Here is a 14,119-nt window from a genome sequence, read left to right on the forward strand (position 1 = left end):
AATGATTGCGGCCCTCCCTATGCAAGAGGGGTGGTCTCGTTTCGAGCTCTTAATTTTTTAGTGCACGTCGATAGTCCTCAATTGATATTCCGCCTCCCACATACATGTATCCGCCGAGTTATATTGCACTCAGGCTCCTGCAGTTCATTGTGCCCTTCCCCCTTGTGTGCTATGGTTATCGACAGGATTTTCACACAGGCTGGTCTAGAACATATTATGGCAGGTGCTAAAATTGGGTTAATATAAGTATTTGGTGCGGGGACCCGGGGAAACCCGTCGTGCTGAAGCATAATTGGCAAAAAGTCAATAACACATGTAGGCAGGATCCCAGCCTCTACTAAAGTGGAACACATATGCATATGCTAGACCAGCCTCTTGCTTTAACGGAAAGGCATATGCATAGTGACAAGACAAGAAGGATGGGGACATTCCAATAGAGGCTGGCCATCTACTTAACGGGTGTTAAAACTACCGACCCTATAAGGATCCGGGCGCATCAAGTAAGCTTCGCCTCCGCGCAATCGCAAACGTACCTCGATATTGATTCACCGGAAGCGGCCGCAACACCGCCACCAAGGAAAAATGTGTATAAAAGGTCAACAACTTTTTTCTTCCTTAGTTCTTGCAACCTCCCTCAATCAAATTGTTCATCCTCTATCATAGTTCTGGCCCCGTGGTGTCAAATGTTCTTCTTAAGCCTCTAGATTATCTTTTTCCTTTATCTGTTCCCGCCCACTCACTCTTTCATCGTTAAAAAATTTTTGATCCATCGACGCACATTTCGGTGTACAGGATTCATGTTCACACAAGCTTGATTCCTTGAAGGGAAATGTGCAAGAACAAACACTACTACCAGATGTCATTAATGCTGGCGCGATATGATAATTCTAGCAGCGCGTCAGCTTTTGGCACTGGCACATACCCTCCTGTCCAACTTTGTGTCTCCCGACTCATGTTATCTCTTCTCTTCTTTTTTGTTTTTTGATTTGCATCTCAATGCATATGCAATCCAGGGCGCAAGCCACTTCTACGTTCTCGCACAACCTGCAAAAAGTGATGCGCACTGCAGCAGCAAAAGCGGTCGACGTACACCCTGCATGTAAGTAGGTGGCCAATACTACCATGTCCCCCCCCCCAGTGCAGTCTCCAAATGTCTGATTCACTTGAACAAGCGCAAGCGATGCATGTGTACTATCTAAGCGCCCGGTAGTGCGTCGTACTCAGGTGCAAGGTCAACCCGGAGGGAGGGTTACTTTTAACGCAATTCAAAGCGAGAGATATCACTGGCGCTTACCTCTAATCACTGTGGGGACATCTCGGCTTGGTTTTTCATACGCTGCGCGTTTTCTTTTTAGGGGAGACTTTGCGTCCCATCCGCTGCAATCAATCGCTTCAGCGCTAGCACTTGACCATCTCGCCGCAGCATGCACCGTCATATCGGGGTATTAAAAAAAATTGGCACTTATAGATATAATTTAGGCGCGAACGCCATAGCAGGTGTGAATCAACAACAAGTACGTTTCTCTTATCGTAGTTGGTAGTTGCTCTTAATTCGCGCGTAAGCCACTGAATTTTCGTTTCCCTTCTTTTTTTTTGGTGTATATTGAAAGTTCTTTAGTTGCATGCCGTTCGAAAAAGAGCAAGCTGGTCGGTCCCCTGTGGATCGACACTGGTGTTCAGTGTATATACGTTGAGCCGATTATGCGTACTTACTAGCGATAACCAGTGGGATGCCCTTAATTACACAATTAGTGCAGACTCGAAAAATAGAATGTAAACGTTCAAGCCTGGAATTATATCAAGTTCACATATCGGGAATTACATAGGAGCGCTATATAGCTTGCATGCGTGCATGCATATCGGTTGCGACCGACCACTTGCATGAGCCTCTTGAGCTAGGTTACCTACCGACTACATGAAAGGAAAATATAAAAAATTAAGGAGGCGCAGCTCATGCTGAAAACTCGTTTTTCTACGAGTTCGAGGCAGCTATATACACTGTGGGAAGTCCCCCCATCAGATTGTACTGGGTTGTACCATCACCTAATCGAGTCCCTATCAGCTTTTTGGAAATGCTCAGTCGTGTGTAGTACCGGGGCTACCTAGCATCTGGATTCTGACTTGCATATTGATACCAAAAGACAATTTCTCACATTAACTTAGAGCATTCCAATCCCTCATTCTCATCATCGCTGAGTTCCATGTCAAGTCCGTCCAGGTGTGGGAAGTTCCCCGTCAGATTGTACTGGGTTTTACCATCACATTAAAGTACTTATCATTTTCTTCGAAATGCTGCTCAGTCGAGTGGAGTACCAGGGCTACCGTAGGCATGTGATTGTTGGGAGCAAGGAGACCATTGGGAAGAGTGGAAGCGCGGGGCGCTAATGTCGGTTTTGGGTTCCTTTCCTCATCCTTGTCGGTTCGGGAGTTGCCATTTACTTTGGAACTTCGTCTCACCTGTCATCTCTCTTATCTCTGTGTTCCTACACACATTGAATCGACGCTGGATATCCATAATATGCGCAGCCACGTTTTTCTTGGCTGTTTTCTGCATCATAATACGTGCTTCAATGCTCTCTATTGCCACTCCAGGTTGAGCGATCTTGTGCAATTGGCTCATCCGATCTTGGCGACCAAGCCTGCATTGCACCCTTTGGTGGGGCCCATATCTGTGTCTGCTACTTGGTTTCTCCCATTATTGAGTCCGACACTGTGGGCCCATGCTCTGTTGCGCGCATGCCAGTGCTTCCATGCCAATAGTCGCTGGTGACCCCCTTGCAATTGAACGCGTTCTCACGCGTTCTTCACTCATTGATGCCAATATTTTGGGCCAACCGACATGAAAGGACGCAAACCAGATGTGTTATCATGGCGTTGCCCAATGCGCTGTTGCAAAGCCCGCGCTGGTGCCTGACCAAAAAGTGTGCCTACCACTATGCTCTTAACTTTTCTCCCCCTCCCATTTCCTTCTACTCGGTGAGGTACAGGGAGTTCTGGAACCCCGTGGGCCGGGTTTCACGGATGAGCAAACTATGTGTTCCCCGCCATTCACCTCATCATTTGCTTTGCGATCTACCCGCCACATTTACCCCACTGATTATTATATCTTTGAAACCGACTTGCTCTTGGGACCTACACCAGCCCCACAGACTCATCTCTGCAAGGGTGGCTTTCTCCTGTGTTCAAGCGCGGGGTTTATCCCGCACCCTCAGTATAGCCTTGGGGCACTATTTCTCCGACACACGCAATGACAAGCACCAGTTATGCATGTATTACTATATAGTACAATGCCAAATGAATATATTATGATTCACTATTAAAACAAGCGGGGTTACCTATCAATAACTTCCAGGGCACCCCGTCAGTACTTCCGGGGCACCCCATCAGGATGACCCCGTCAGACTGCGCATATCTGATAGGAGGCCCCGGCATTGGAAATCTGATAGTTGGCCCCGTCAAATAGTAATGGGGCTACCTAGCGGCACTGGTACCGGGGCAACCCTACACCATCTGCCAGGGTTACTTCCCACTGTGTATAGGGAAGGGAAGAGACTACAGTAAGTGCTACTACAAACTGCCACTGGGGGGGGAGGGAGGGGGAGGGCCGGGGCCGCTGCGAGGCTTATTCGTTCGATCCTGCATGCAGTAAAGCTAGATCGATCTTGCACACTTTTTTACCGAAATTAAATAACTACCTACCTTGCATGCAAAGTGGAAGAGTGGGACCACAAACGAGCGATAATGTACAAGACCAAACCAAATTTGCAATTAATAGTTAAAGGGAATAACAATTACTTAATTAATCAAGTCGTGGTCGTTTGCGCGGCGGCAGCAAAGTCTTTTTTTTTTCTTTTTTTTTTACATCAAGAAGTGTTTATACAATTTATGTAACGGTCATCATGACAAAAGTGCATTGGTTTCGTCAAAAAGAAAAGGAAAAGAGAGAGAGAGAGAGAGAGAGAGAAAATTATTCATCAAAAATCCGTTTTCGTGGAGATGCATGAGTTTGACAACGGATGTGTGGAGGATGATGGGGTGGGTGGGGGACAACAAGAATTAGTCACCGAGTGACTCTTTGCAGAGGGGGGGGAGGGGAATATTATGCATGTCACAAAAGTAACATTGGTTGTGTGTGTGTGAAACATGAATTGAGAAAGGTGAAAAGGCCGGGGCCCCGGAATAGGATGTGTAAAGTGAGAGAGAAGGAAAAAGAGGGATTAGTAGCCTGGTCGAATGCGCACGCGTTGTGTGTGTTGGGGGGAGAGGGTGGGCGTAGGCGGGAACGGAAATGAGCAGAAAACGACGCGCGTGCATGCAAATGGGGCTTGACAAATCGAGGAGGTTGTACCGGATGCCAACGGGGAATCGAAGGTTTGTTTTCAAGCACAAGGATTTAAAAAACGTAGAAGACGCCCTTTTTTTGCATGGGAAAGGTCCAAGTTACATAAGTAAGTACCCCCCCCCCCCCCCGAAGGAATCGAGAACCTCGTTTTTCTTCGAAAGACTTGAAGGGGTCCGGCCAGGACTCGGACTTCCAAACCTGCCCATGATTCTACTCTCAAACCGGCAGGGGATCCCCACACCAGTATGTGAAGGAATATAGTGGTGTGTTCGGGAACACGGAAAATCCTGTTTTTAACGCGGATGATTCCTTACATAAGCGACGCCACCCGAGGGCCCGTCATCGAAGCCCGCGCTAATATTGTTGTGTCATCTCACCACTCCGAGAGACGCGCGCGCGCGCCAGAATAAATATTCTTCCCTCTTGATTCCTAACCCCCCCCCCCCCCCTCCACACACACACACACACGACGAACTCACACCCTTTCGAGCCTGGTCGCATCCCCACCTCTCTTCTCGATACTATTGCTCTCCGAACCCATATTCCTCAGCGCCGGCACAGGAACACCAGAAGGAGAAGGAGGACGTCGAAGAGCGGGGAAAGTTAAGGCGATGGAAATGAGGGCTGTTAGGATCAAAGGCCATGGAGCGATAGCGAAGAAACGAGTGTATCCATGTACCCAATAATCTGAGCGTAATCCGAGTTGTTTTTGTAGGGTTCTATATAAAGACGGAAATAAATTAAAATAGAAAAAAAAAGGGTTATCAGAAAGAGAGAGAGAGCAAGAGAGAGAGAAAGACTGTACCGAACGACATCATCAGGTATCTTCACACCATCCAAATACGCAGAGGTCTTTGCATGTCGATGAAGAGCCCAATCGAGCGAAACGGCCGCGCTCACGAGCGTCCATACCAAGCTAACCAGCCAAAATCCAAGCAATATCTCCCAACCCCTTTTCTCTCTTTCTCTTTCCAAATCATCACGGTCACTGTCAACATGTTCATGTCCATGTCCATCACCATCACCATCACCATGAGGATGATGACGATGGCCGACGACAACCCTCTGGATGTACTTGCCTCCAAAGGGTAGGATCCAAGGGAGGAGGGTCAAGAGGGAAATGTAGGATGTGATTCCCAAGAGGACTTCACCCGTAGCGAGGAAAGCTCCAGCTCCGATGAGATCTGAGATGGAGATGACGACGGTGACACCTGGGAATGGGGATTCGGCTTCAGCCACTTGGATGACTCTGTGGACTTCATTGTGAGCTCTGAAGGATGGGTTATTTTTTTGAGGGAGGGGGGAGTTTTATGCGTAGTAATGGTAGTGTATATGCGTGTGTGCGAGGTAGTTGATAGTTGAGTATGTAAAGGAGAGAAACAGAGCGTCAGTGAAATCGATATGAGAGAGAGCGCGCGTTCTCGTTACTTTACGAAACAATTAATACATGCACTACCACCGACGATGGCGAATGCAAGGGTTGCAGCGTAAGCAATGGCACGGAGCCATTTGAAAGGGACTCCTCGATTGATGCCCGTTAATGACATGGATGTGTGTGTGTTGCCTAGTAAGCTTGCTCTCCTGCACTAATAGCAACGTCTAATGATCGGTTGCGTGGACACTCGCTCGCTCGATGACCCCCCCAAAGTAAGAGGGAAAAGGGAAAAGAAGGAAGAGAGAGAAAGGGGGAGTCTTATTACTTATAGCTGGTAAGGAGGTCATCGGAGCAAAAGTCAGTTCAAGCAAAAAACCGCCTTCTCTCCCGCTCTGAGAGTAAATTAATCTTCATTGGATTTCAAATGAAAAAAGTTGATCATGAATTACTTATCATTTCGATATGAATTGCGGGAAACTCCGAGTGCCTTGTGCTGTCAGCTGGAGGAGAAAACTACTTACGCCGCGCGCGCATCTTTTGCTCTTCCTTCGTATATGTAGTTATGTAAGTAGAGGGGGAGAAGGGGTTGGAGGGGGGCGGTCATGATTCGGGACCGAATGTCTTGACAATTAAGATTGATTTGCAAATGATGCCAATAATTGACAAGTCAATTATGCATATATACACATAATACATTCCGCTAATTACTTTGGTGTTCGTTCCCCTCTTCCTACATATGTAGTGTCTTGGTAAGGGTGAGGGCGCGAGGAAATGGTTACTGTATATCTCCATCATATATATATATATATATAATTATGTATTCATTTCGTCCGTACAACGGCGGTTCTCCTTGTTCGAACTATGATGCGACGCTTGTGCTGGCACGTCGCTATAACCACGTACTTGCACTATGGAAATTCCAAGCACAGTGACTGGCTAGCTTGGCCAGCGGAGACAATACTCGAGCTGATGGACATTCGATTTACCCCCGGCATATACATATATCCGGTTACCCTCGCGCCTCCGGAAGAGAAGTCCGGGTATTGAGGGCCGCGGAGTACTCGACCCCGTTTATACAGCACGCATGGAGCACATACCCCATGTGCAAGAGGTCACCTGCCTAAGTACAGTGAATATGGCCAATGTACAAATATACCCCATATGCTTTGTAGTATTGTTGCATGCTGCAACAAGAAAAGAATCGATCGAAGCACAGTATTCGGCTAAAATTATACACACTGTACATATGTACTTAGTAACCCCTCGGAATTCTCTTCCTCCACCTCCACACTGTACTAGTACTTGTACTCTGATAGCGGAATAGGAGCAAACTATCTAAGACTTTGCAAAGACGTCGCGGCCTCTTTGCCTCCATAACATCCGGCCCTAATATGTCTCAATCAACATCAACGGGTATACACACTTACAGTAGTATATTACGTTCTTGCATAATTAGCATAGCACTTTACATTGGTGCGGCGGCCATTCAAGTTCTCCTTCTCCTGTCCGAGTTCGAATCTGCCAGAGTCAACGTAACTGGATCCCAGCATCCAGGGTGTCGTTGGAAGGGTTGTTTTCGGGTCAGGCCAAAACATGGAACAGTCGCCGGACACCCTGAGCTTTGTCTCCAAGGTGGCACCAACCCCATAGTAGCGCGCGGCCTCCGTCGATCTGCACTTCTAGCCTATTACTTTTCATGTTGGGACTAGCTTCCTTAACTTATCTATGTATGGCCTTTTGTGGATGACTACTTACATGGGAGCAGTATATAATGGCAGTTAAGTAATGAACGTTGCCGCTTCGTAAGGCTCTTGCATTTACCACCCCCCTAGTATACTGCTCCCAAATTCCAATTCCTCGAAATACACACGTTAACTCTGAGAGATCCGATCTTGCACTTTGTATCGACGGTATCAGAGACGTACCTTGTTCCGAGGCTGATTTCTTTCCTCCCTCCCCTTATATATTCCACGCACCTCTGAACCCTATCTACCGACCACAAACGATCAATTATATAACCCCCCCGAATGCGCTAGCGCCCCAACGCAAATGATTTGAATGAAATAGTACATGAATACCTTGCAGTGGGGGCAAGAGGCAACCTAAAAAAAAAGAAAAAAAAAAAGAAAAAACTTCCAAGCTAGCAGCCCGGCCCCTGGATGTTCAGAAAAGAAAAGCTACGGGAGGCCAAAGGTTACATGCATAGCACAAAAATTTATTTATATGAAGGAATGCATAATGCACGCATGCAACGCAAGTCGTACACAATCCCTTTGACGGTTCTGTGGTTTTGGTTTGCATGGTTCGGTTCAGGAACCAGCCGAGCCCGCCCCCCCCCCCCCCCAACCAGCTTTGAAATTTTTGCAGAGAACCAGAACCGGGAAACCGTGGTGGGGTTTCGCGCGGTTTCAATCAACCCAATCAACAAGTGGTACCTTCGGTCCCCGGTATGTTCAAACCGGGTTCGATCTTTGAGCACGGCATCCCCACTCAGTTGTGATCAATGGTTTGACTATACATACATAATCTGCAAAACAATCTCGTCTAGACAGGTAAATTGATCATTGACGTCTACGAAAAGATTATATACTTGGTTGGTCTCAGCCCTACAAGCGTGATACGACTATGAGAGCTATATTAATAATCTTAAGGGGTTATATAAAAAGGGTGGCGGCCCTAACTGACAAATGGCTCATGGCTAGATAGAGGCCATTCACATGGAAAATCACGTATACACTCGTCTTTCAGATCGAATTATGTAGCTGTAGATAAGATAGACGTTTCCATTGGAATCAGGCGGTATTCGGTCAGCCGAGGACGGTGGGGGGACGGCCGCGGCTAGCCTGAGAACACTTGGCCGCGCATGGGACGGGGCCAGGGCCGGGGTTAGTCAAGTGTACTTATCGTGAGACCGATAGGCATAAAACATCGATCGAGATATATACGTAACGCCATCAATGACCCAGCTAGAAAAACTTTTGGTAATATATATTGGAGGTTGAAAAGCAAACCGACCGGCATGGCAGGTGACATGAGACGTACGCGTGACACTGACAGAACTCGGAGAGGTGGGATAGGAGGCGCAGAAAAATACTGAGGCTCGAGGAACCTCACAGGGTGTGAAGCGCCGTAGAATCTTCTGAGGCAACGTGGGATAGACTTCATACAAAGGCCGCGGCTCAAGCTGTACCCGAGTGGATGGTGCCAAAATTGCCAATGACTAATCGAACTTGTACTGTAATCGCGAATGTTTCGCAAAAAAAAAAAAAATTACGAACTTACGGGTCCCGAACTATAGTGTCAAAACGCACGAGGGCAATTAACATTGGTGTGACGGGACGAGGGATGAGGGAAAAGGCTAATCTCTGCCCCACCGCGATCATGCATGACGCCACTCTCTTGCGTTGTAAAAAAAAGGTGCAGGACTGTCTCTCGAATCGCAGGGCAGGATTTAGTCGAGTGAATTGAAACGCGCCATCCCTCGTGTATCTAGCTATTGAAGGGGGGGGGGAGGCTTCGTCGGGCATACCTAGCCTATGCGCGCCCCCTACCAGTGCCATGTTATCTGATCCAAAGTGAGGGTGCAACTAAGTGAACAGAGCTAGAGTAGAGCAAAGATAAAGTATCAAGCTTCTAGGAAAGAGAGCAATACGATAGCCCATATGCTGTATGCCTACTTCATTAAGCACGAAGTGATCCTTTATCCACACGATGACAAAGGGGAAGGGGGAAGCGTATCGCCAATGGACCCCCGCCGTCCCTCAAACACATTGTTGGGCTTCCACCATGGATAACAGGGACTTTCGCTATTTCAAGTGCGTCAACGCGAGACTCTTGATGTGAGGTGGCAGCAACGCCCGTTGAGACCACGGTTTCTTCAACGGAAAAAAGCTGGTGTGGAAACACACACACCGGCAGATAAGCTCGATCGTTATCTCAGAGTTCTTTATTTCAAGAACAAATGGAGAATTGCCGCAATGTTACCGAGGTAGTATGTATGGTACTATGAACTTGAAGCCTCGTTGGTAACGGGGATACGTGCGGATCTCTCCAATATGGTCGATGTGCTAGTAATAGAGCCAACCTACTACTAGCTCGCAAGTGGAAACAACAGTCGTCTTCGGCTCGAGCTTCCATGCGCAGAGGTCAAAGACTCGGCGGTGCCGCTCCCAGAAACTCGAAGGAGCACAATCTGGGCCATTGACCGAGTTTTGAGTAGTGTGATTCCACGTCAATGACTGAGCGCTTGGATGACAACAAACAGGCCAAGTCAGCTACAAAAAGATCCATATTCCACGTTAGCACCGCGAAGCCCGTCCCGCCCCACTCGACCCGAGGATGAAGTGCTAGGGACTGGGGAGCACAGCCACAGACCAACACAACCAGATCCAACCCAGAGAGTCGAAAAACAGCAAGTATATACCTTGGCTGAATTGTTTTTATCATGCTTGATAGAGACTCCTCATTCCCCCAAATTGGAGTCCCATGTGTTGCGGTTGGGCAATTTCTCTCCCACTTTCCAGTATTCGCTTCCCGGTTATTCATGCGATGCATTCAAGAGACCCGATGTCCCCCCTTAAAACCGTCGCACGCCCATAGAAGGCGTGGCGTGTTGCCGTGCTCCACCCTGATAGAAAAGTTTGAACCCGGAAATAAAGCGACTTCTCGCGCCGCAACTGCCGGCGACTCAGACATTAGGGGGCTGAGGAACCGCCTCCCTCCTGTCTCTTTCCAAGCTACTAGTACTGACTGGCGCGTCCAACCACGACGTTATCGATCACGGCGAGGTTGTAGCCTAATATATATATGAATGCCGAGAAACCTGCCATGCCAAGATTCTGGCGTGCCGAGATGCTGCCAAAGGGAAGACCACCGAGCATATAGACCCGATCACATTTGCTGGGCTATTGGAAGTAGACCAGTATCGGAGCATTGAGCGGAAGAGTGCCGAAATGAGACACTTTTCGGTGACTATGGTTTGAAATAACCACCGTGACCTGATGAAAGTGCACTGCTGAGCCTGAACTGGAAGCCGGATGACGCAATGACACTTGAGCCCTTTATAAGGTTTTTTTTATCATCAGGATATTTCATGTAGATGACCTGCACATCATATGGCCTTGATTATCCTCGTGGAAGGTGAGTGTTCCAATGATAGACTATGAGAAAACCACATTCGCAGCCATACCCGGGGCCGGAATTTTGATGCACACCAAATCCGTTGGCCCAGCCTTGTAGCACCTCGGGGCACAACTGCTGTTGTTTTCTGCTATTTATATAAGCTATTGTCGCTGAATCCCGAACTCTCACTGGTGCGAAGCGCGGCACCGACTGCTCTGAGGCCGAGGAGCGATTATGTGCAGCTTACGTGTTTCATCTCACCTGTAATCAAGACAGGCTGCAGACGCCGATTGTATGTTCTGGGAATCTGGAAGTAGCTTACGCCATTGTATAGGGGCGGCAGCCTGCTTTTGCGTGTTCTTCCCATATTTAAGGTTCTTACCTCCTGCATCCACGGCTCGCGGCCGCGCATACCCCCCATGCCATTTCACGAGTCAAAGGACCCGTCCAGGATATTGAGCACAACCACCACCTCGCTCGCGGATGCTATTTTTACCAATGGCTATGGCGATCCCGTTTTCACCACTCAGACGAGAGGTCGTACCACGGAATTGCTCAGAGTGGAACCCGCTACCAAATCTCTCTATCCTGTGGCGATCATATCATGGCCAGAGTATGAGGGCGATGAACCAATGATAACAGCTCTCGAGTTACTAAAAATGCCAGATGGCTCCACCTCTACGTGAGTCAATCTCAACAATGATGATCTCGCAACCACTCAATAAGTTGCTTTCTCTAGTGTGCGCCACATATCTGCACGAGCACATACGGCTCGGTGGTATCGTACCACAATGTCGCCAAGGAAGGATGTTTACGAGCGCTTCGCCACTGAACTCAGTACAAGCCGCGTGCTTAAAGCCACCATAATACGCCAGAAACGAGGTGTACTGTCGTGTAGGGAGGTCACTTGCGAATTTCGACTTTTCCCAGACGCCTTCCTCCGAGAGGATGTTGATAATGTACTTGCTGGATTGCTCCTCCTGATGAAACCCCAAGATTGGAGAACATATCAGAGTCAACTAACGCGGAAGCAGCTGGAATCTTGCATTGCGGTTACACAACTGAGGATGGATCAGGAAAAAATCTACGAAGTTTCGGGGCTGGCTGGTCAAGAGAACGACGAAATCCTGGTCTAGCGTCCCCTATCATGTCTACACATTCCCCCCCTCCCTGCGTAGCGCATTCACCTTCACCCAGTGACTTCGGGCATATCTAAGATTGGTTCCTGTATTACTCACTGATCGCTCCCATCGTTGTATCCGTAACAGCTTCCTGACTTTCCGAGTTTATCCTTGATCCACTATCGGTAATCGCCGACAATTTTTTTGTTATTCCAGCGATTTCACTTCAACAAGAATTGTTCCCCCCCCCCCTTCTCTCGCGGTGATAGTATATTTCCTGACGGCGGAAGTTTTCGTTAGAAGGGCAGGGCAGATTCATATGCTTCATCTACGCTGTTCTCCGATGGGATGCTCACTCCAAGCTCGCATGGCGTGCGACTACGTAGGGCCCTTGGCCTCCACAGATGTGAATTTTTTGCATCTTAATTACTTGTTTGGGCACCACTACGGTCCGCCGGACCTGTGGAGAAGAAAAAAACAACGTATCAGTGAGCTGCACGGACCTAGATGGAGGACGGTGCCGGGATCGCCGGCACCATGAAAGTCATTCTCAGTCTCATTCACACTCAATGACAGGAGTCATTGTGCATCCGGTAGCCTGTCGAATGAAATGGGAAGGGACAATAAATAGGTCTAGGATGGTTTACAAGGATGATACAAGGACGAAGTGCTCGATCCAGTCTTTAAACCCACAGTAAATGCGCAAACGAAAAATGCAGCCAAAATTGTACGTAACAGATCTCACTGGTTCAATACATTCAACACAGGAAGGGATGGTTTTATCTTGATTTTTGCCTTCCTTCTGCGTCGCGCAGAGAGGATCGCCGCAACTTCGAGCACAGTGCTGCCCGTCAAAATTGTAGTTGCGATTATGATTCTGTCCGATTGGGTTGAGCACTCTTTAAATCGTACACCTTCTCTTGTAGTGTCGGGCCACTTACAGCCAGAAGCAAAGGGACAATTCGGAAGATCTGGCGTTATCATTGGCGTTGTTAGTTGCAGAGTTGATTGCAACTTCCAAAGTCTTGCATTAAGGTGGCGTCAGATCAGATCAAGCCGGGTAAACGGTAAACCTATGTACCTTGAACAGGGTAGTTTCGATGGCCATTGTTGACAATACCAGCAACCAAGTGGAGAGGAGCCAGGCCGAATGCAAAATTGGTGGCATGCTCGATGACATCTCGCGGACTAACAGCGTTATGAAAGCAACTGCTGTGCTTACGGTTGCGATAGGATGTAGGACGAGAGCACGAGACAGGGAGAGGATTTCCGACCGATGGCTAGATGAGTTCATTGTGTGCGCGCCTGAATATGATTATGATATCACGCCCAGTGAATCTCGACGAGACATGGGGAAACCGACACACTGAAATCATAGCCAAAAATTGCAGCATCGCAATCACAACCAGGAGAGTGCGGGCTGAGCGTGTTCCTGTCAGTATGAGAAAGCGTAGAAATAAGGGATAATGAAGCCCACTGGGATCTACCGGAAGTGCATGTCCCGAAAAGACCAAGGTAACGTACGATGGGCATTGATGTTCTCGTCCCATTGACATACTCCTTTACCACAAGAAAACCCAAGTTTGAAGTAGGTGCAGAGAAGCAAACCGCGAAAAGGAGTGCTTGGGCCAAGAATATTAGGAGTCCTTCCAGAAATAAAACCTTATTTTCAATCATTTTGACGCCCTGAGGAGACCGCAGTCAGTCTTTTGCTGCTGAGGATCCGGAACCGATCCCCTTAAGCATAAAGGTTCTAGTACTTGGGCGGCCAAAGGCGGTTGCATGTATGGTAAAAGCCGCCGAGATGCCATCACGGTTGGTTGATGGCCGCGACACAATATTTCTCCGACGGGACGGTTGTAGTACGGTCGCATGACTACGCATAAACGGCAATAATTTCGGCTCATCGATGCAGTTGAGTCGATGAGATTATTAGATTGACGTCGGGCATGGCCGGGCTGCACATCAAGGGATGCAGCACAACTGGCAGGTATTAAGGGTCAAGCCAGTACGTGTGGGTCAGGAATGGTCAAGAGGTTTAGTGCTTTTGCAGCGCAGGCAAAACTTTTCATCCATAGGGTGTGAGATGGGTAGTGTTTGATTGTTGGGGTACAACAGAGGCAAAGTGGGCCAACAAACAAAAATTTTTGAGGGAAAACG

General features: G+C 48.1%; 6 protein-coding genes across 6 annotated transcripts; 3 read left to right on the top strand and 3 right to left on the bottom strand.

Moving 5' to 3' along the window:
- The first annotated feature begins 600 nt into the window (after window positions 1-600).
- On the top strand, window positions 601-1,558 carry EI90DRAFT_3030908 (uncharacterized protein). The gene is made up of 2 exons (XM_039058266.1): window positions 601-1,099; window positions 1,173-1,558. Exons 1-2 carry the CDS (start codon window positions 879-881, stop codon window positions 1,447-1,449), a joined length of 498 nt encoding a protein of 165 aa, XP_038923417.1. The 5' UTR covers window positions 601-878; the 3' UTR covers window positions 1,450-1,558.
- Window positions 1,559-2,706: 1,148 nt separating this feature from the next.
- Window positions 2,707-3,382, top strand: EI90DRAFT_814184 (uncharacterized protein). The gene has a single exon (XM_039068086.1). The coding sequence runs from the start codon at window positions 2,815-2,817 to the stop codon at window positions 3,307-3,309; it is 495 nt and encodes a 164-aa protein (XP_038923418.1). The 5' UTR covers window positions 2,707-2,814; the 3' UTR covers window positions 3,310-3,382.
- A 554-nt stretch (window positions 3,383-3,936) lies between these two features.
- Window positions 3,937-4,470, bottom strand: EI90DRAFT_3030911 (uncharacterized protein; the record flags this gene model as incomplete). The annotated part of the gene is made up of 1 exon (XM_039058267.1): window positions 3,937-4,470. A coding segment is annotated over exon 1 (254 nt), but the record flags the coding sequence as incomplete, so codon positions are not given.
- A 6,787-nt stretch (window positions 4,471-11,257) lies between these two features.
- On the top strand, window positions 11,258-11,974 carry EI90DRAFT_3011393 (uncharacterized protein; the record flags this gene model as incomplete). The annotated part of the gene is made up of 2 exons (XM_039056464.1): window positions 11,258-11,520; window positions 11,578-11,974. The coding sequence occupies 2 exons, from the start codon at window positions 11,258-11,260 to the stop codon at window positions 11,972-11,974; spliced, it is 660 nt and encodes a 219-aa protein (XP_038923420.1).
- Window positions 11,975-12,700: 726 nt separating this feature from the next.
- Window positions 12,701-13,253, bottom strand: EI90DRAFT_3115482 (uncharacterized protein; the record flags this gene model as incomplete). Its single annotated transcript, XM_039062789.1, has 3 exons — window positions 12,701-12,836; window positions 12,901-12,983; window positions 13,041-13,253. 3 exons carry the CDS (start codon window positions 13,251-13,253, stop codon window positions 12,701-12,703), a joined length of 432 nt encoding a protein of 143 aa, XP_038923421.1.
- EI90DRAFT_3030922 (uncharacterized protein) lies at window positions 13,195-14,117 on the bottom strand (the record flags this gene model as incomplete). Its single annotated transcript, XM_039058268.1, has 1 exon — window positions 13,195-14,117. A coding segment is annotated over one exon (363 nt), but the record flags the coding sequence as incomplete, so codon positions are not given.
- Between the last annotated feature and the right edge of the window lie 2 nt (window positions 14,118-14,119).

The sequence above is a fragment of the Cantharellus anzutake genome (genome assembly GCF_015039405.1).
Source record: "Cantharellus anzutake strain C23 chromosome Unknown EI90scaffold_2, whole genome shotgun sequence".
NCBI lineage: Eukaryota > Fungi > Basidiomycota > Agaricomycetes > Cantharellales > Hydnaceae > Cantharellus > Cantharellus anzutake.

Excerpts from the sequence above, each read along its gene's own strand:
- EI90DRAFT_3030908 (XM_039058266.1), top strand. The coding sequence starts at position 879 with ATGATAATTCTAGCAGCGCGTCAGCTTTTGGCACTGGCACATACCCTC. Across the intron at positions 1,100-1,172 it reads GGTCGACGTACACCCTGCAT|CGCAAGCGATGCATGTGTAC; the intron begins GTAAGTAGGTGG and ends CACTTGAACAAG.
- EI90DRAFT_814184 (XM_039068086.1), top strand. The coding sequence starts at position 2,815 with ATGCCAATATTTTGGGCCAACCGACATGAAAGGACGCAAACCAGATGT.